The following is a 21,232-nucleotide window of genomic DNA, read 5'->3' as shown; positions in this document are numbered from 1 at the left end:
TCTATCTGCTTAATCCCTCCCCTTTTTCCTTTAGTTTGTAACTATTTCTAAAATAGTTCTACTTTTCTAGTCTCTTAACACAGGTTAAGTGTCCCAGAAAACATTCTCTATTCAAAGGTCTCTCTGCCACCAAATGTGTGAATAAAGACCAGCAGACAGCTGAGGATTTACTGGAGGAAGTATGGGAGGCCGAATCCCCATTCCATCGCCCCCCGGGTAAGTCACTTAATCTGACTAGTCACGATTTCCTCATCTTAAATGGGTACAGCAATTCCTCCTGACAGGCAGTTTTAAAGATGAGATGAAACGGGGTATTTTGGAAACAGTTGATTGTATTTTTTGTTTGTTTGTTCATTCATTCCCGATTGGTATCTCTAGTAGAAAGTGACCAAAAGAGTCCAAGCTGTAGCACGTAGCAGCATAGAAGGGGGAAATGTAGAGCAAGTACAGTAAAATACAATAAAAAAGACAAACAGCCTAGAAAGAAATGGACAAGGGACGTTAGTCAAGTCGCAAAAGAAGTACGAAACATCTAATGATATAAAATATGCTCAACTTGACTAATTATTAAAGAAATGCATGTAAAAGCATTATTTTATCTGTAAGACTGGGAGAGAGGAAAAAGATTATCAGTTAGAATTAGATAGCATAAACAAACAGGTACTCCGTTCACATTGGCAGTAATGCCTAATACAGTCCTTATGAAGAGCAGTAACTATTACCTTATCCTTGGCTATATCCATTATTTTCGTATTTCTGCTTTTGCCCAGTCTCATGTGTGCATTTTTCATGTCTTCAGGATTTACTTTTCATAATTTTCCCACAATAGCGATTAGACTCTGTGAAGAACACATATTTTTATGGAATGTTATGTGCATTCCTATAGGTTAAAAAAAGCAATTCATAAGACACTATTCCCAGTAAGTGAGCATACTAGTACTGTTTTCCCACTAATTAAACTAGCTCCTCATTTTAATTTGCACTTTTAAATGAAAAATATTTTTTCCATGGTTTGTTAATTTGCTCGTGTAGTTTGCACTTAACTGGTTTTTTTTTGCTGTTAATTCCTATCCTCTTAGTAACCCCCAAGAACGTTTGTGTAATATAAACTCTTGGTTTGCCTCTTGTTGGGGATTCTCTCTTCGTACCTCATACTTTTCAGTTCTTCCTCACCCACTCCTGTAGCTTTGACCCCCATGTTTACGCTAGAGACTCCTCAAACTTCATGCTCTGTAGCTAAATCTGCTTTATTCCCCAGAAAGCTTGGAACACAAAGCCTGTGTGTGTTCTGCACACCGGTTGCTAAATATTAAAACATAGATATAAAAGGGCCCATTTTAAAAAATTAGTCTATTTTCAGGACTGTTTTAAAGATATGAATAATTAGAAAGTGATTCTAAAATATTAGTGAATGGAAACAAGCAAATGAATAAAATATTAATATTTTAATGCAAATGAATAAATAATATTAATTAACTGCCTAAGTGAATAAACACAAAAATGAATTTTAGAATTATTTTATTTAAAAATCTCTAAATGTGTTCCATAAAAAATATATACAAGCTATGTACACACTCTATTAATTGTATTCATTTCAATTAAATTTTAAGTACAATTTTCAAAAGCATTCAGGTTACTTCTGAAAGCCTATATACATAAACTACCAAAAGCAAATACCACTATGAGGCACAGAAAAAAATCCATTTAATCTCTAGAAGTGGTTAGAAAAGATCCTGGGGGTATCATCTTCTATCACAGGAAGCAGAGTTATTAGAGAGCATTCACTGGCACGGTTAACAAATCTAGATGGAAAGGTTCCTATGTGACCTTGTTTGTTTTTGTTTTTTGTTTTTTTAGAGTCTCTGCAGTCTTCAGACCAACTCTGACAGTTTCAAACAGGCTCTTTTTATACATTTATCTAAACCATGATACTCCACTTGGTTGATACCAACAAGACACAATTTTCAAAGCGAGAAAATTACGTGGGAAAAGCACATTGTACAAGCTGGTGCATCTTGGTTGATCTTATGAAAACTCTTTGGAATCCGCTGTAGGTCTGTAACAAATCAAGGACTCTTTAGCACCTTCGTCCACAAGCAGATCCACTAACACATGTGGTTTATCATAACCAAAGGAGGTGGTAGTGTTTCTCAGCGTTATGGGCTCTTGCCCTTCTGTCTTTATTTCAGTTTTATTACTTTCTGAGTCACAACAGTTGTTCAATATCACAAGGCCACCATCAGAACCATTTCTGGAGTGATAGGCATTTAAAGTGATGCTGCAGGGTTCAGACTGGTTACTGCTTGAGTGGACAGAATTCTCTCTCTCTACTGAGGTCACAGGGCTACTAGGGAACAAGTCAGAAATATTTTCTTCAGTGGTCACCACTTCCGTTTCACTAGAAAGATCTCCGTTTTCCGCTTTTCCTGGATTGTCTTCAGTATGCACGCTTGAAATTGTCCCTGGAGACAACTGCTCGTTTTCTAGGGCAATTGGTTGGTAGATGATGGGTGATATATATTTTGGCTCAGGTTTTGTCTCTAAAGAGCCATTTTTTACCACAGACAGCTAAGGAAACAGAAATCAATGATTAAAAATAATTATTAAACTTAAGTGTTTATCCAAAAACAAAAACAAAAACAAAAACGATCTAAGGGTAATGGGTGAACACTAAATGACATATTTAGGATAACAATGTAAAAGAATCTGATGGTTGCCTTTTCCTTCTTTTAAATGAAAATATATTATATCAAGATGAAAAACAAGCTTTTAGCATTTTTAGAAAGTCACTATCTCACCAACTTTTTGTGTACTACCTTCCATGTGTATGCATGTTACATTTATAACAGGAGTACAGCTCCTTATTTCACGTAGTATTTGCACCATCTGCCTTCATAATTCTAATTTTCATTGGCTTAATAATTTTTTATACTGATGATTAAATAATTTATCTAAGTGTTAAGGTGTTTCCAAACTTTAACCATTTATGGAACATGTTGGAGTGAATATTTTTATACATCTTTTTCTTTATGAAATTTTTTAAAGAATTAATTCTTAGGAGTGGGATTAGTAAATCTAAGAGTGTGGTGTGTGTGTTAATGGTGCCACTACTTTGTATGCCCCTTGCACGCTTATCTTCCCACAAGGCTATAATTACCATTTCCCAGTGTACAGCGGTTGTATTACTCAGGTACTAATGGATATTCAGGTTTTTCCTTCTCTAGTGAGTGTAAAATAGCTGCGAGGCTGGTTTGTGCTTCACTACTAGTAAGGGTAAACACTGTAATTCACACGAGTTGTCTATTAGCTGTTGACAGTTCTTATTATCCCCTCTACTTAAAGGTCATGTTTCCTACCAAACTTAAACACGCCCTTTGCATGTTACAGGTATTACCCCTATCATACTTGATTTAAATAGTTCTCATTCTATTACCTTAAAATGCTCTTTTCCTCATACAAAGGCTTTTAAACGTTAGGCATTAAAATGTCAAACTTCTAGTTTGGTCTCACTGTTGGCCATCTTTCCTTCTACACTCCAGCCACAATGAAGTGTTTCTCTATTTGCAGATTTTCAGAAGTGATGCTTTCTTGACATTGGGCCTTAGCGCATACTGTCCCTCAGTACCTGGATAAACGCCTATCTGTCCCTCAAGACTATTTGGACATCACTGCCTCTGGAAAAGCCACGACTAATCCTGCCCTTCAGATGCAGACAAAGTCCTCACTGGCATGTATGTAAAACCTCTAGCTTTAAACCTATCACACTGTTCACCCACTGAATACTTCTCTTTTTCTCCCACTAGACATTAAGCTCCTTAATAGACTTGTCTACCTATGCTTTTGCCCCATGCGTTAAAAAGTACCTGGTGCATAGTAAAAAGCATGTGGTTTTGGGTGTGTGGTAGATTAAGTGATTTATGATAGGTGACATGCTGCTGAACATCCTTCTACTTTAAAAAACAAATTTTAAGAACTATCGAAAAGATTCAAATTAACATTTTAGTTGACCCTTGAACAATACTGAGAGTTAGGAGCACTGAGCCTTTGTGCAGTAGAAAATCCACAGATAACTTCTGACTCTCCAAAAACTTAACTACTAAGAATCCACTGTTGGCCAGAAGCCTTACTGATAACACAAATGATTGATTAATATGTATTTCATATGTTATATGTATATCTACATATATTTTACACATTTATGACATACCTAACTTTTCCCTAATTTTGGGAATATTTCTAGACTACGTGGTTTGTCTTTGAGTTTTTTCAAATTGTCACAAACCTCCAAAGCATTTTTCAATAAATTCATTGAAAAAAAATTCAAGTGTAAGTGGACCCTCACAGTTCAAATACATGTTGTTCAAGGGCCAACTGTATATAATTAAAGAAAAAATACTTAAATACACTACCAAGGATTTGGGTAACATGATGTTTTCTTTCTTAAGCGGATTCACCTTCTTGATGAGACAAAACACAACTACCGGGGTAAGTATCAGAAAGAGCAGTAAAACAGCAACAATCGGAATCCAAACAGGATCTGAGAAAAGAGAAAAGTCACACATTAGAATTACGACGGACACTGCTCTATCCATCAAACAGTCATAAAGTCTTTGTGCTATTCTTTAACAGATCTACACCTCAGGTAATTAATATGGTCAGATTTAAAGATCACTGACACAGAAGTCAGGAGAGATGAGTTAAACTTAGCTCTACCTCTCCTAGGTATCAGTATGATTCTTCCCAGCTTTGAGATTCGAAACTTTCTGCAACTATACTGTCAGGATACAGTGTGGCTAAAATAGCTTTTTCATAACAATTTCCTTACAGCCCCAAATATAGGGTGTTTCCAGAGCTATGCTTTTCTCTCAGTTGAAAAGGCAAAAGAAAAATTTCAAAATATATCTCTTTAGAAATAAATTCTAGCAACGTCTATAACTCCTAAAATAATTTAGTCTCACTCTTCTGAATTGTTACATTTTGCATTTATTTAAAAACTACAAAAACCTATAAATATACACAGATGCACAGTAAATATACACAGATACATACATACACACACACACAGGAAAGTTGCATTGGAATGAAGTCTCTTTGAATGCAAACTAGATAGAAAGAATCATATAAAACAGGGAAGATTTGTTTCAGAGCACAAATTATCTATAATCACAATTGTTTATTTTTCTCTGATGCTGCTTTTTATTTTCACAGCATAATCGTCAGTATTTTTTTCAGAGTCCTCTCTTCCAAGTTAACAGAACTTTAAGTATTGTGGTCGTGTTTGCCTTCTTTCATGGTATTTCATCACCTTTAATTTCTATTCCAAAGTTACTTCCTTGAAATACTAACTCTGTAAGGTACTAAAATGAATGCCGGTATCACACCTGTTACAGAAGGTGAAAAAATTAAATTATTACAATAGTAAAGATAAAATAACCACATAAGCAATATAAGCACCTCACTTAGAAGCACTGAGCAGGCAGGAAATGCTGCTCATGAGCCACGGTGGTGCCATCATGTGGCCACAATATAAGCCCACCTTATACTTCAGGATTTTTTTTTTTTTAAATAAATCTGGGGCATTTGTATCATTTCAAATTTTGTCCATTAATTAGGATTCTCCTTTTCAAAACAGCAAAATGTAAACTGGCACTAAATTCACTGCACTGCATCATTTAAGTCACATACGTGAAACCCTCATATCATGGCCTAAAAATTTTTAGTATTAATTTTAGGTGTTTGGTCTGATTCTTCAGCCTAGATTTCCATTCTTCAAAAAGATATTTGTATTATATAAATTTTTGTACATTTTTAACCCTAGGAAATATATTCTAAAAACATCCAAACAATAAAAAAAATATACATATGCCCCCAAAGACAGTCACCAAAGCATGATTTATCATGGAGAAAATCTATAAATAATCCAAAAGTCCAAAAATTAAGGAACACTGAATAAACACAATCTACATGATAAAACATTCTAAAAACATTAAAAATAATATTAATAAAACATGCAAAATAACATGGAAAATATTTATAGTATATGCTTAAACCAGTATATAAAATTACATATACTATACAGTATGATCATGATTATGTTGTAGAAAAGGAAAAAAAATAGGATGGAAAAAACCCAACTGTGAGTAACTGAGTATTCACTTGGATAGTAGAACTACAGATAATTTTGTTTCATTCTGGCTTTTTATGTTTTATAAATTATCTATAATGAACACTTAAATTTTGTAAGATCAAAGAGCCCAAATTTTTGTTAAGGTACCTGCCAGTTAAGAATGCCAGTTCTGAAGTTCTATTATATGCATCCCCCTCACACAAAGAAAAGATAATAAAATAAAAAAGTTATTTTAACATGTGTTATAAAAATGACCCATAATCCATCATGTAAACCAATTATTTATTTTTTCTTTACAATAGCCAAGACATGGAAACAACCTAAATGTCCATTAACAGATGACTGGATAAAGCAGCTGTGGTATATTTATACAATGGAATACTACTCAGCCATAAAAAATAATTTAAAAATAATGCAATTTGCACCAACATGGATGGACCTGGAGAATGTCTTTCTAAGTGAAGTAAGTCAGAAAGAGAAAGAAAAATACCACGATATCACTCATATGTGGAATCTAAAAAAAAAGACAAATTAACTTATTTATAAAACAGAAACAGACTCACAGACATAGAAAACAAATTTACAGTTACCAGCGAGGGAAGGGGGAGTTTCAGATTTGCAGATACTAATTAACAGATGTAAAATAGATAAACAAGTTTATACTGTATAGAATAGGGAACTATATTCAATTATCTTGTAGTAACTTAAGGGGAAAAAGAATATGAGAATATATGCATGTATATGTATCACTGAAGCATTGTGCTGTACATCAGAAATTGACACACACTGTAAACTGACTACTTCAATAAATATATATATATATATATACAAAAATTTAAAAAATTAAACCAATCTATATTTATTTTTGGATGTTAATTTCCAGTGCTTCGCATGTTACACAATTTAGTCAATGAACATTTCTGCTTTTTAGTTTTGAAACTTACAGTCCCCATAAAGAACATTTTAACGGCTATATAGCATTTTGCTATACTGAAGTAAACTGACTTAAATTATTATGCATAATCCTGAAATGCAGACATTTATGCACATAGTTTTATGTGTCTGTTATATTTGTTTTCTTTCCTGGGCCAAAAGGTTATCACATGACTTTCTAAATTGGTTGTTTTGTATCTTTTAATCCCTGAGAAATGACCTTATTTTAAATTTTGAACTCTGGGGAATGGAACTACTGAGTATTTTTCAAAAGAGAGAAGATTTATTGAAGTGGCAAACTGCCTCTTTGCACATTACCCTGTACTTAGGGGAAAATGGCAAGAACTTACTTTGTGTGCTCTTCTCATCAAAAATGGTAATACAAAGTTCTTTGGACTTCTCAGTTTTAATATCCCACAAATCTGAGACTCCTTCTGCTGAAACACAGTACTCAGAATTCAGTGAGGACACCTGAATACTTAAGAAGCATGGAGTCTCATTACAATCATCTATCTTCTTCATGTATGTTTTATCTGTGGCCTGTATGGAAAAAAAAAACAATGAAAATGCATGGCTCCTTCTAATCTGCAATAAATAAACAAATAAACAAACAAACCATCATATTTATTCTGGTCAAATATCTGAAGAAAACATATATATGATGAATGTTGAACACATCTGAAAATAGTGTTGATATCAAACAATAAGCCAGTTTGTTACTTCAACATGGCATGATGCTATACATCCATTAAAATGTTCTCTATAGGGATTATAAATTTAAAAACTGAAACAGAGATTATAAATTTAGAAACTCAAATAGCAGGAATATTCATTATTAGTTGCCAAACCAACAAATGTTCATTAGTCCTCTTCCTACAGTGCTAGAAACTTAGCTGGTGAGAGATACCAGCATACAGGTATCATGCAAAGGCCCTGGGCTTTGTCGGCAGTGATGCACAGAAGGGAGTGAAGCCACCTCTGGGAGTTTATCATGGATCACTGATGCTAGGGCCTGAGGACACAAAGGTAGGGCAGTGGTCCCTGACCTCAAATAACTTATGATAGAGTGTGGAAAAGAGATAAGAAAGAAATGTAAGAGAGTAAGGAGTCCTGCACAGTATGGATCTAGGAATAACCAGACCACAGAAGAGGAAACAGTCTACTGTGTCAGGAAAGAATCCCAAGGGGAGATGATATGCCAGCTGAATACTGAAGAGTGAATAGAAATTTTCCAAAGTAGAAAAGGTGGAGAAGGGCATTCTCTGAAAGAGCATGGTACCTGCAGGGAGCTAGGAACAACAAACAGTTGGCCAAAGCACAAATGAAAAGTTGGAGGGCTTGGGAGACAGAGGGCTGGAAATGACATGAGACCAAATCATGAAGGCTATGGAAGAGAATTTAGATGTTACTTTGTAGCTAATGTAGATTTGTTAAAGGGTTTTAAGCAGTGAAGTAATATGGTTAGAGTCATACTTTAGAAAGACAACTCCGTTAGCAACCAAAGTGATGTTTTAAAACCTAAATCAGATGCCATTCTTCTGCCTAAATCTTTCCAGAGGCACAGTGTCTCACTCGGAATGGAAGTCACATCCCTCCAATGCCTTCAGAGAAGTGGCCCCCAGTAAACGCTCGGACCTTTGTTTTCTTTTCCACAGTACTTAACTGGAGTTTTGTCTGTACTGTTCACTGCCATTTCCTGGTGCCAGAAGGCACGGGGCACGTGCCTGACAAACACTGTTAAATAAAGGAACGGCAGTGCTGTGGAGACTGGATGGAACAGGAAAACTCTAATCAAAGTGTGGTCCGCACACCAGTGCCGGAACGAAATCACATCCTCACAGCAGTAGTGCTAGTTTTTTCTTTCAAGAACAATGATTCCAATTAGAGCTTCATATTACTTAACATCATTACCTTACTACCAATGAGGAAAAAAAGATTAAAATTTTCTCATCTTAACTACTAGAGAAATGGAAATACACAGGTTGACATCGTAGGTTAGGACCATGCTGTTAAAAGAGGCAAAGAAAAAACTTAAAATATACTCAAGTGACCAGTGTTAAAAATTAACTCCACTTCCAATTCCCTTCAACAGCATTCATATATATTTCATCTTTCTAACTAAAATTTATGATCCGTGAATCTTGCCTGAATGTTCATAAACAGTCTATTTTCATCACACCACATGTGGAAACAACTTATGCTAGCAATAGAAAAATTTCCAGCTTGAAAAAGATGAAACAGAAACACATACTTCACTTCCATTTATCCTCACAAACACATTGTATGTGAATGTGTAACAAGAATTTTCATCATCATACACGAGTTCTGGTTCATTTCCATTTTCAGTAATGAAAGGGTGAAATATATCAACAATGATTTGGTCTTCCTTCTTTCTGATATCCAGTTTAGGTGGTCCAATTTTCCCTGGGGAAGGGACAAAAAAGAAGCAGAATTTGTACCAGCCCTGGAATGTCACAGCGTATTACATAACATTACCAAAATCAGTCAATCAATGTACTCTTTTTGTTGTTGTTGTTGTAAAGCAGGACTATATTTAAACCATTCCACAAATATCTAGAAGATATTCTAACTGTCCTTAATAAAGAAATTTTAATAAATCTCAGGCAACAAGTATTCTTATCTCATCCAAGCTCCTCTTTAACAGTTTAAATTCATTTCTTGTCCTAAAGAAAAATAGTTGGTCATGAATCTTGGTAAAAAGCCTTGACATAATAGAAGCTCTATTATTTTTCCTTTATCTTTGATTCCTTAGATTAAAAAACATTAAATGGAAGATCTGTTTTCTAAAACACATTTCAGAAAAGGCATTGTACTTATCTTTGAATCCTCATCAAAACTCTATACTTCCAACGTCTATGGGTGTCTGGCATGAAGGCTCTATAAAAGCTTGCTAGATACATTCAACTTTTACTTTGAAAATCAGAACTCGATATTCACTGATTCAACAACTATTTATTATGTGTGTTTGATGTCTGGAACTTCGTAGGTGAACCACGGTAGAGTATCTATTCTTCACATACTGATCACACACCTGTGTGCCAGGCAGGTCTGTTTTTACTCACCAATGTATCCACAGGGCCTAGCATACTTCCTGGCACATAGTATACCCTTGATACGTTTGTGTGGGGAAAAGCTGACATATACAGACAGTATAATTATCAGATGACAAAGGCGTGGACCACACAGAATAAAACTACCTCAAGGGCAGGTAGAGGAGGGGCCTGTAGAAGAGAACAGGTGGGCACAACCCTAAAAGAAGGAGTGGAACCAAGGCAGTGGTTGAAGTAACAAAGCACAGAAGCAGAACAGGGATGAAGGTGAAGCTGGCAGGCCAGGCACGAAGGGGCCAGCAGACCAGGGAGGAGTCCAGTGACCAACGGCTTCTTTCAGCCAGGAGCGAGGGTGTGAGTGCTACAAGGCTAAGGTTAGCCGGGGGGGAGGACTTGGCACTGAAGAGGCCAGAGTTCGAGGTGACAACAAAGACCAGGTACACCACGGGGACGGCACCATGGATGCCTGAAGCGTGAAGAGCTGGAAATCACTGCGGCTGAAGAGATTATGGAACTCTTATTATTTTAATGTATTAAATCGGTATTCAAATCCCCACAGGCCTTGAGGACTTATGGTAGAGGGGAAGACTGCAAACAGCTCTCGAAGTCCTTAGCGAATGTAATTAGGAGGGACTGACAGAAGACAGCGGGGAGGTGGTGCCGCGTCCAGACAGTGGAAATGTAGCGGTGTACAAGGAGCAGAGTGAGGGGACCCTATTTTGTGGGACTTGGGAGAAGAGGAAGACACGAACTCCCTAAATCCCTCCAAATGTTTCTGGGGCACTGTGATCATTTTAACTGCTAACAAAAGCATATATATACAGAAGACATGGGTAAAGCACTTTTCAAATGTAAAATTTAGACATGTATACGTTCTACTCACCGTGTCTGCATAAAATAAACTCTTTTGACTCTGCATAAGCTGATTCTTTTTGTCCAAGCCTAGCTTTAACTCTAGCCCAGAGAGAACCTGATGGATCATTAATTAAGGAAAAGATATCACAAGAATGAAGAGAGGTATTGCAGGCATCAATCCATACTGGGTCCCTAAAATGAAGACCGAAGAAACACAAAGGTAACTTTTATTGTTAATACATAAACTTGAACCATCACTGTCTGCATCTTGCTTTTCATTCACAGCAGAGTAAGAATAGGATCGAGAAGCTAGGCAAAGTAGGAAGCCTTTACTCTGCAAAGAAGGTCTATAAATTCTCTTACAATAATAAAGAGGCTCAATTCAAAATAAGACCTGTACAAACCACATTCCACATGTAATTTTTAAAAATCTCCTCTTTAAACAAATCTAGACTCCATGCATAGTCATTACTTAATTACAGAATCCAGCACATTACAATGAGTCCTAACATTGTCAACAAAGTTTGTCATTTTTCTTTCTACTCCACAATACATACACTATAGGAAGTAAGATGACTTCACTATTTTTAATACAAAACTGTGAGCTTTATTTGTCATATATTAAAATGTCAGAAGTTAGTGCTACTCCTCTACTTCAATTTTGACAGGAAGAAGAACTAAGAGGCAGGAAGTATTCTGAAAAGAACTAATTTGCATCCTTATTAGTTCTGGAAGTCTAAAAGCAGCTCAGGAGGTTCTGCTACGGGGGAATGAACAGTGACAGAAGGAGGCAGTTATGAAATGTGCAAGGACCTAGACAAAAGCAGAATGAAAAAGATAAAAGACTGACACTCACTCATAGGCCTTCACCTGTACAGTAAACACAGGGGTCCATGGCATGATCGGGTAATCCCAGAGTAGAACAGCATTCAAGTTATAGGCCTCAAAGGTCAGATTGGCTGGAACTGGCACTGTAACAGATTCAAAAAGTGGGACAGATGATAGTAAGAAACTAACATTAACATTAGAAAACCTTAACATAAGACGCCACGTTAGCCAAATATGTATTTGAAGGAAAGCAGTCACTAGAATAAATACATTTATTTAAATTAAGATATTTCTAAAAATTAATTTTATGGAAAACTGTATAGAAGTATTCTAATTTATTTTGAATTACTGAAACAACATTATACCTAAGGGAAACACAAATACAGTACGAACAATAAATTCCTATAGTGTTCTAGGAATTTTTATAAATAATTGTACTGCCTGTTGCGATAACAATCCTCAATTATTTAGTCACTAGAATTTTCTATATTTGAAACCACAGATTGTATGCAATGTCTAGAGAAGAACTGGTTACACTAGGGATGGCCACTCTCACTGTGTAATACTACCCAGGCTCCCACCCCTCACCAAGTACCATCACACACCTTCACTGCCTTTTCTCCAGGAAGGAATAGATGTCTAGTGATTGCCTGATGCGGCCATTAACCACTCCAGTTTCATCAACATTTTGTTCTCTAGGGTGTGCAGTTTTTTTTTTTTTTTTCCAAAACATATCCTGTATTTCTTCCTGCCTTTGCTCTTTCAAACCATTTTTGAAAATGTTTGTTGATGAGACGTGAAAGTGTCACAGGAGAGAATAAGCAGAAGTCACTTTAACATCTTATAATCACACACTACCAAAACCATAATCTCGTTACTGAAAGCAGCCATTTTTCCCCCTGCTCAGTGTAAATGTGTTGTCCACCATCCCTTAGAAAAGTGACCGCACACACATCTCCTCCCTTCCTCCTTTCCTCTCTCTCCCTCCTTCTTTCCCTTCTTTCCTTCCCTTCTTTATGAATGAACATGAAGGTATATAATGAGCAATATGACCCAAAATTTAAGATTATTCTATCCTACCTATCTGGAAAACACCATTAAACATCATTTGCTTATACAACTGAAATAAATAAATGAATAGCAATGTGGTCAGGTACAGTGGCTTCCAAACTAACTTACTCTAAAAAATTCGAAGGGAGCCAGAAGTCTATACTTTTTAAAAGCACAGATGATACCAATGATCACTGAGGTTTATGTCTAGTGGACAGTTCTAATAAGATATTCCCTGGGCTGGACATTGAGAAATCTGGGTTCTTTCCTTGCTATACTACTAAAGAGTTATTTCAGATTTTCTCATCTGTCAAGTAAGATGTTAATTTCACATACACAGGATATTTGCTTACTGTTAAAGAAAACACCAATATTTTTTTCCCAAACCCAAAATTCCAATATTTGAACCCAAGCTGGTACATTGTCTTAATTTACAATTACTTATCACCTGCATTATCTTTCCCAGGCAGAATATGGATCGAGAGTTATTTAGGTAAAAAATCTGGACTCATGGACAATTAGATTCTACTGCCATCCCCCCTCCTTTTTTCTGATTATTTTCTCCTTTCTGTCAGTGGTATTCCACAAGAGGTGATTTTGTCCCCCAGGGGAAATCTGGCACTGTCTAGAGACATTTTCGGTTCTCATAACTCAGTGGTAGTGATGGGGAAGCTACTGGCATCTAGAGGACAGAGGCTACAGATGCTGCTAAATAGCCTGTAAAGCACAGGACAGTTTCCACGTCTCAGCAGTTCAAAACACCAACAGTGCCAAATACTCAGAAATCCTGCTTTACACATTCATAATTTTAGGAATCTTTTTTTTTTCTTTTTTTTACTGAGGAGGAAAAACTAATTTAAAAACAGAATGCAATGAAATATCACCTCACACCCATCAGAATGGCTATCATCAAAGTCTATAAATAATAAATGCTGGCGAGGATGTGGAGAAAAGGTAACCCTCGTGCACTTGGTGGGAATGTAAACTGGTGCAGCCACTATGGAAAACAGGATGGAGGTTCCTCAAAAAAACTAAAAATAGAACTACCATGTGATCCAGCAATTCCAATCCTGGGTATATAGCTGAAGAAACCAAAAACATTCATTCAAAAAGATACATACACCTCAGTGTTCACAGCAGCATTATTTACAACAGCCAAGATATAGAAGCAGACGAAGTGTCCATCAACAGATGAATGGATAAAGATGTGGTATATATACACAACAGAATATTACTCAGTCATAAAAAAGAATGAAATTTTGCCATTTGCAACAACACAGATGGACCTGGAGGGTATTATGCTTCACAAAATAAACCAAACAGAAAGACAAATATTGTATGCTATCACTTATTTGTGGAATCTAACAACAAATGGATGACTATAACAAAACAGGAACAGACTCACAGATACATAACAAACTAGTGGTTACCAGGGGCAAGACAGGTGTAGGGGATTAAGATACACAAACTATTATGTATAAAATAAATAAGCTACAAGGATATATTGTACAGCCCAGGGAATATAGCCAATATTTTATAATAACGTTAAATGGAGTATAATCTGTAAAAATACTGAATCATTATGTTATACACCTGAAACTAATATAATATTGTAAGTCAACTATACTTCAATAAAAGAAATAAAATAGATAAATCAAATGAAATAGAATGTTTTTTGATAAGCCAATACATTTTATGGCTTCCTGCTCAACGAACAGCTTTGGTTCCTGCCAAAATGTCTAACTTCCATATTATTTACAAAAGCAGTAGAACAGTTTGTGCCTAAAGGTTGAGATTATGAAGCTGGAAGATGTCTCAGATTCAAATACTCACTACATACAATACGTCCTTTCTGCAGTCAGTGATCAGACATCTACCATTTCTCTACCTGATCTTTCTGGAATACTGCTCATGGCTGTTGGCACCTATCATCTTTGATTCCCTAAGCAGTTTCCTTGCAGATGAGCCAGGAAGCACTGGTCTTGCCAGATTTAGCCCTCAAACTTCTCTTTTGTTTTTGGTAGAGTTCCCAGGGCCATACACAGCAGAGGAGATTGAGGCTTCTTAATAGGGTTCCTTTTTATCCTTTTTCTTGTTATATATTCAGATGAAAATAGTTGAGGCTTAAAGAAAACTTCTCTTCATAATAAATTTACCTTATGTCAATAAAAATATATGTAGAAGTAGTAAGAGAGTATTATCTATAGAGTTTAAGATCCTAAGAGAATATTTCATGAAGTAGAATAATTTTACAGATTTCCTAATCTCTTAAAAATGCCCAAATAGTTTTTGGTAACACATGTTGTTTTTGGAAGTGGATTTGGAAGTGCAGTCAGTTATGTGGAGTGTTGTATCTGCATACCACCCAGAGTAAATATTAGCTCTTTTCAGATCTACTTCCAAGAACTCCTCTAGAACTAGCAGCTGGGGATTAAATAAAACCAAACAAAGGAGAGAAGAATCACTTTTCATAACACTCTAATTACAATGCAGAAAAAAGGGAGAGTTCTGTTTATAACCAACTGTTTCCTCATGATAAATAAGAAAAAAGAGCAAGGATATGAAAAAAGAGCAAGGGTTAGATGCAGATCAGCAAGTGGTCAAGCAGAGCCACTAGATGGGGTAATGGAGGCGTCACCGAGGCCCCAACCCAGCGGCCAGGACAGCTCTGCCATCGTTACTGGGGAAGGTAGTAGGATGAGAGATTTCCTCTGAATGGAAGGTGACAGGAGCATGGGCTGCCACCTGCGCTCCATCCCATAACCACCGAAGGTGTCTGTGCCTCTATGAAAAGAGGGACAGCCACAGTAGTCCTTCACCAGTTTTTACACAATAGACATGAAGACTGAATCAAGGATGCACACACTGATGGCAGAACAGAGCTTCTACTCTGTGGGCACCATTCGACAATCTGCTTACCAACCTCTCTATGAAGGACAAACTGAGAAGCACAGAGAAGTAAGGATACAGGGGCCAGTACTAAAATTGTCTGGGGGGATTCTAAGTCATCTGACACTAAAACTCAAAAACAAATGCTCCAAATTTAAGCATCTAGACCCTTTTCTGAATGAACAACTCTTAGAGAAAAGATCTAACACCTTCCCCATGTTAAAGGTGTGGGGCCATGGATGTTTTCACAAAAGTTTCTGCTTATACTGCAAAATGAGAAATGGCATGAGAAATTTAGGCAGAAAAAGTGAAAAACATCAAACCAAGACTTTTTCATTTTTTTCAGAATAATTATGATTACAATTTATCTCCTGAGTGGTTTTATAGTGACTTTTTCTTAATGCCTTCCAACTTTTTCTCTTAGCAAATAACAGTATCCTCTAGATTTAAGATGAATAAAGACTTTTGAGAATTTTTGTACATGATGTTTCAAGTGTTCATAAAAGTTTTAAAATGGAAACATTTCAATATTTGGGGGCTTTGAAAGGAATCATATCCATTACTTTGTGAAACCAATGGAAAAAGAGTCCTTCTTCTACTTCCTTCTATTACTTTCTTGTACTTTCAGAAAAAGAGTATCAGAACTAAGGGTTTAAGTGAGGACATTTAAAATATTTGAGGTCTATCTCACCGTCCATGTAAGAGTTCCTTAGCTGGGTCAAGACCCTTACCTGGGTCACAGTCTTGCCATCTTCCCTTCTTGTCTGTCTTCAGGTTTTATCATTGACTTTCTCTTAAAACGTAGAGCCCAGAAGTAATGCAATTAATGTGAATGAAATACTTTTCCTTCTCTTCTTTTTTTTAAAGAGATGGGCATGTCAAACAGTGGCTTATGCTGAACTTGTAATTAACTAAAATCCCCCAGATCTTTTATTCAAACCCACCACCAAGTTAGGGCTTATCCAGTAAACATCTCCTCAGCCACTTTTCTGACCTGAAATTTAGGGTTTTATTATTGCTTCTGTTTATTCAGTTTCATCTGGTTGGGTTTGCTTGGTATGCCAATAAATTCTAATTTAACCAGACCGACCAAGTCCCTGAGAAAAGTCATTTCTCAAGATTAATTCCCTTTTGGACTAATTAATTCAAAGTTGGAAAAACTAAAGGTCTTTTCAGTCTATGAAGAACAGGAAAAAGGTGGGAGGGGTGAGCTGCTGAACTTAGTTCAAATTTCTTATACTGATCTAGATGAGTTTTTTAAAAACCCAACACAATTTCCCATACATAACTAAAACAATATTTAAAAATTTGTGAAAATAATGATGCACATTATTGAATGATAATAACCAATATATATTAAACATTTACTACAGGACAAGCTATGAGCTCAACTTTGTTATGTATTATCTCAGTTAAGCACCAAACTATGAGGGAAGTAATAGTTACGTACATACATATTTTTGCCAAAGAGAAAAAAGGCTTATAGAAACTATTTAAAGACTTGATGATGTGTATAGTTTTGTTGGTTTTAATTAACATAAGCTGCCTGAGCATCATTTTTATGACAGTTTAATGAAATAAGGGGGGAAAAATCATATATAAATAGGAATTGGAGATGACTGTTTTCTGATGACTTCACAAGTATCTGCTTTGAGTAATTTTGCCTTATTTATTACACTAACCCAACCACATGAATGCCACAGCAAAATCTGAACAATGTATTAAGTTAAATCATGTATTTAGAATGGACAGGACTGAAATGAATATCCAGTATTCTGATTATTATGTATTGAGATAATTTAAAATAGTCTCCCTTAATAAGAAAATTACTGGTAAACTGATTCCTTCCTGTCAGGAACTCATTTAATTCTGGTTCAGTTCTCATTCTGATTCTTTATCCAATTAAAATGGAACCATTAATTATTCATTTAGTTCCCAAAACAACTGCACTATTGCTGTGTGCTGCTAAATTTTATAAGACAGTTCTTTAAAGGGTTATTTTTCTCTTCAATTCTTTAGGTTTTCTTTTATATAGAACCAAAATGAGGATCTTTCAAAATCCAAAATCTGAATCATGAATCAGAATAACGTGAAAAAGAAAACTATTATTAATATCCCATTCAATAAATATAACTGGAATGCACTGATTTAAGTATTCTGAATCTCTGAAATAAATATAAAATCTAAAGAAAATAAAGGAAAATTTCAACACACCCAGAGCACTATCCTAAAGTCAGAGAGTAAACAGACCCATAGCTGAGAAGCGGAGAAGGGGAGTTAAGAGCCCCGCATCTCTGCTAAAGCAGCCTTCTCTTCAGGTGGTACCCAGAGTGCAAGAACAAACTGGAAGAAGGTAGCGGACACCTGTGTTTGCAAATGCTGGAATGCAGAAGGCCACAGAACATCTCTCTATGGGGGGCAGGCAGGCAATTCTCCTCCCAGGGCCGGCTTTAAGGACTTACAAACTATGTAGTCACAAGGGCCCTGATGCTCGAGAGGGCTCTGTGCTCAGCAGGAAGGGTCTTGCACTGGGTTTAATGCTCTGCTCTAGCCAGGAACCTCAGTCCTCCTCTTCCTCTCTTCCCACGTCCAGTCAGTCACCGAGTCCTGCTGACTCTGCCTTCTAATTTCTTCTTCTCCATTTAAACTGCCTCTTCTCAGCTCCTCCCAGACTTTAGCAGCAGCCTCCAAATTGGCCTCCCTCCTTTGAGTCTACTCCTGAATTATTTTGTAACGGTCTTTCTAAATGGCATGTCAGATCCTGCCTAAAATCATTTACCTCAAGATAATCCAATGGCTGCCCACTGACTGGAGCACGGAGAGTGAGCATATTACTTTGTTGGCTCAGCACCTGTACTTCTTTCAGAAGCATGATTTCTTCTGGGAAGTCTCTGACAGCCACTCCCTGCAAAAGGATATCCTTCCCTTGCGAGCTGGTGCCTGGCCCAAGCTGGGTGAATCAGAGCCTTCTTCAGGGATTTTAAGGTGGAGGAAGCTGCAAGATGTCAAAACCCAAAAGCTGTCAACATCCATGATTCCTGCCAAGTAGGGAAGGCTGTCAACAGCCAGAGTCAGCAATAAGAAATGGATGGTCTTGGCAGTTTGAATTTCTGGTTCAGCTTCCTAAGGCCCTGCTGGCATCTTTACCTTTCTGTTCAACTCTCGCTTTGGCTTCTCTGAGCCAATAAATTCCTCTTTGTGCCTAAGTTAGCCAGTTTGCTGTTACACATGACAAGGCACATCATTTATTGGTTCCCACCTCTCCAAGTAACACAATTATCCTTACATTCTCACATACATATTCTAAGTAAAATGCTTAATATTCTGCTAATTCAACATGCTGTTTCATAGCCCTTCCTCTGCACATGCAGGTCTCTTTGTACCTCCCATTCCAACTCTGGGGTCAACTTCTCTGTAAAGTCTTTCCTCACTCCCTTGCTCAGAGCTAGGCACCCATTTCTTGCTTTCCAGTAACCTACGTGTAACTTCAAGCTCTTATCACAATGGACTGCAAGTGCCCTTGTGGGTGACTAACTTGCCCTAGGTAATGGCAGAATGCAGAGTTAAGAACTTGGACTCTGGAACCAAATTGCTAAGCTCCCCACTGAGTAGCAGCAACCTCTATACAATCTGGATACACCTCCCTGTGTCTCAATTTCTCATCCATAAGTGGAAACACAACAGCGCCTGCTTTATAGGGCTTTGGGGAAACAAGCTGTGATAAGAACTTTCGACAGTGCCTAATAGCTTTTAGCTTTACAGTCATGATCCTTGAAGGCAGAAATGGAATAACTCCCATTTTTTGTATTCCAAACACCTGGCAGAATGCCTCTTCCAAGGAATGACTATTTGCTTGACCTCTAAGGAGTAAGCCAAAGGAGAGCTGAGATGAATGAGAAGCACAGCTAGCAAGTGTCAAAGAGGAAGTCATAATACAGAGGTGCAGACCCAGAGTTTGATAAGGGTGGAGGCTTCGTCTCCCTGACCTCTTCCAGGCAGCTGCTAACTGCGTGCATTGAGGAGACACTCAAGACTGCAGGGCTTTCTGATAATCGAAGTTTATCCCTCTTGCAGAAAAGGTTTACTGATTTCCCTGGAGCCCCTAATCACCATTACACCGAGCTTTAGAAAAACGTTATTCTCAGCATTTGTTTCCTGGGACATCTCAATAAACAGGCGGAGATAAACAAGGAACTAAGCTCTGTGAAGAGACCTACTGCCTGACACATGGGCTCGTGAGTGCACGCATTGCACCACTTCCAGACTAGCACGTAAGACGGCCAGTTACTGCCTTTCAACAATTCTCAGCTGGCGAAAGAACGTCTAAGGCTACGGGGACTACCCTACGAATATTTTAATCCTGAGTTGCGGCCACTGTCCACATGTTGACCAGAAAACTCCACCTATTTAAAACTGAATTAAGAGAACTGCTAGGCGTGTTTTGCTGTTTTGGCAACAACGGAAAAGGCGAGAGGAAGGGAACTGAAGGTGCCAAACCGCGGAGACCTGGCGTCGCCCCTTAGGACCCGAAGCCCCGGGGCGCTGAGGACGAACGCAGGCGCGGCCCCCCGGGAGGAGCGTCAGGCCAGCGCGGCTCCTCGCTCCCCTCCTGCCCCCGTCCCCGTCCCCACCCGGCCGCGGCCCTGCCGCGGGCGACAGTACCCGAGGACAGCTCTGGATCCGCGGTGCTCATCTCAGCCAGGCTTCCGGCCTGAAGGTTAAGGGCAAGGAAAAGGAGAAGAGCCATGATGCTCGGTACCGACTCCGGTGCGGCCCTGAACAACTGCGGCTGTCCCCAGACGCGGCCCCGGGGCCTAGGCCTTGCGTCACATCCGCCACCGCGGACCAGCCCTCCGGCGGGAGGCGGAGCGTGGACGGGAAAGTAAGATGTGGACCATGAAGTGGAGACCAAGACGGGGAGGCGGGGCTAGGCCTGAGAGGCCGGCTTTGACGGGGAGGCGGAGCCAGAACGGGTGACGGAGCCAGGGCTGGGAGGCGGGACCAGAGCGGAAGGCGGGGCCAGAGCGGAAGGCGGAGTCAGAGCGAGGGGCGGAGTTAGAGCGGGTTGCGGAGCCAGGGCGGGGAGGTGGGGCTCGCTGGGGGGGAACTCGGACTTTTGCCGGGAGGCGGAGGCGGCCTGAGAAGTGGGGTGTGGTAAGAGAGGCAAAACTACAATGGGAAGGCCGAGAGGGGCCGCCTCCAAGGAAGCTCGGCGTCAGGGCCATGCAATCTGTGGTCGCGCGACCTTGGCTCGCAGGTTTGTAAGCAACTTGTGTCCAAAGGTTATGTTCTTTCAGCTTGGTATTACCTGCCCGGTTTCATCTTCCTCTTTTTGCAGTGTTTTGGGGTTGCAGAATTTTGCCCTAGGCCACAACCCAGCCACGGTCTTTATCTTACAGTACATTAGACTTCTGCATCAAGGTGTATGGAAACTTGAGAGTTTAGGATAGAAAGAGAGCTTAGGTGCCTTCTCCAGTCC

General features: G+C 38.3%; 1 protein-coding gene across 2 annotated transcripts; it reads right to left on the bottom strand.

The window, feature by feature from the left end:
- Nucleotides 1-1,501: 1,501 nt before the first annotated feature.
- Nucleotides 1,502-20,577, bottom strand: IFNGR1 (interferon gamma receptor 1). 2 transcript variants are annotated; one of them, XM_031456415.2, is made up of 7 exons: nt 20,416-20,577; nt 11,843-11,957; nt 11,015-11,178; nt 9,312-9,484; nt 7,411-7,600; nt 4,410-4,537; nt 1,502-2,568 (listed from the first exon to the last, which is right to left on the bottom strand). In XM_031456415.2, exons 1-7 carry the CDS (start codon nt 20,498-20,500, stop codon nt 2,026-2,028), a joined length of 1,398 nt encoding a protein of 465 aa, XP_031312275.1. In that variant the 5' UTR covers nt 20,501-20,577; the 3' UTR covers nt 1,502-2,025. The 2 variants fall into 2 exon arrangements, with proteins under 2 accessions (XP_031312275.1, XP_064342728.1); XM_064486658.1 differs by lacking the exon at nt 20,416-20,577 and adding an exon at nt 12,420-13,683.
- Between the last annotated feature and the right edge of the window lie 655 nt (nt 20,578-21,232).

Source organism: Camelus dromedarius, chromosome 6 (assembly GCF_036321535.1).
Source record: "Camelus dromedarius isolate mCamDro1 chromosome 6, mCamDro1.pat, whole genome shotgun sequence".
In the NCBI taxonomy this organism is placed as follows: domain Eukaryota; kingdom Metazoa; phylum Chordata; class Mammalia; order Artiodactyla; family Camelidae; genus Camelus; species Camelus dromedarius.
Note: the sequence above shows the minus strand (reverse complement) of the source record. Positions and strands in the feature narration are given on the sequence as shown.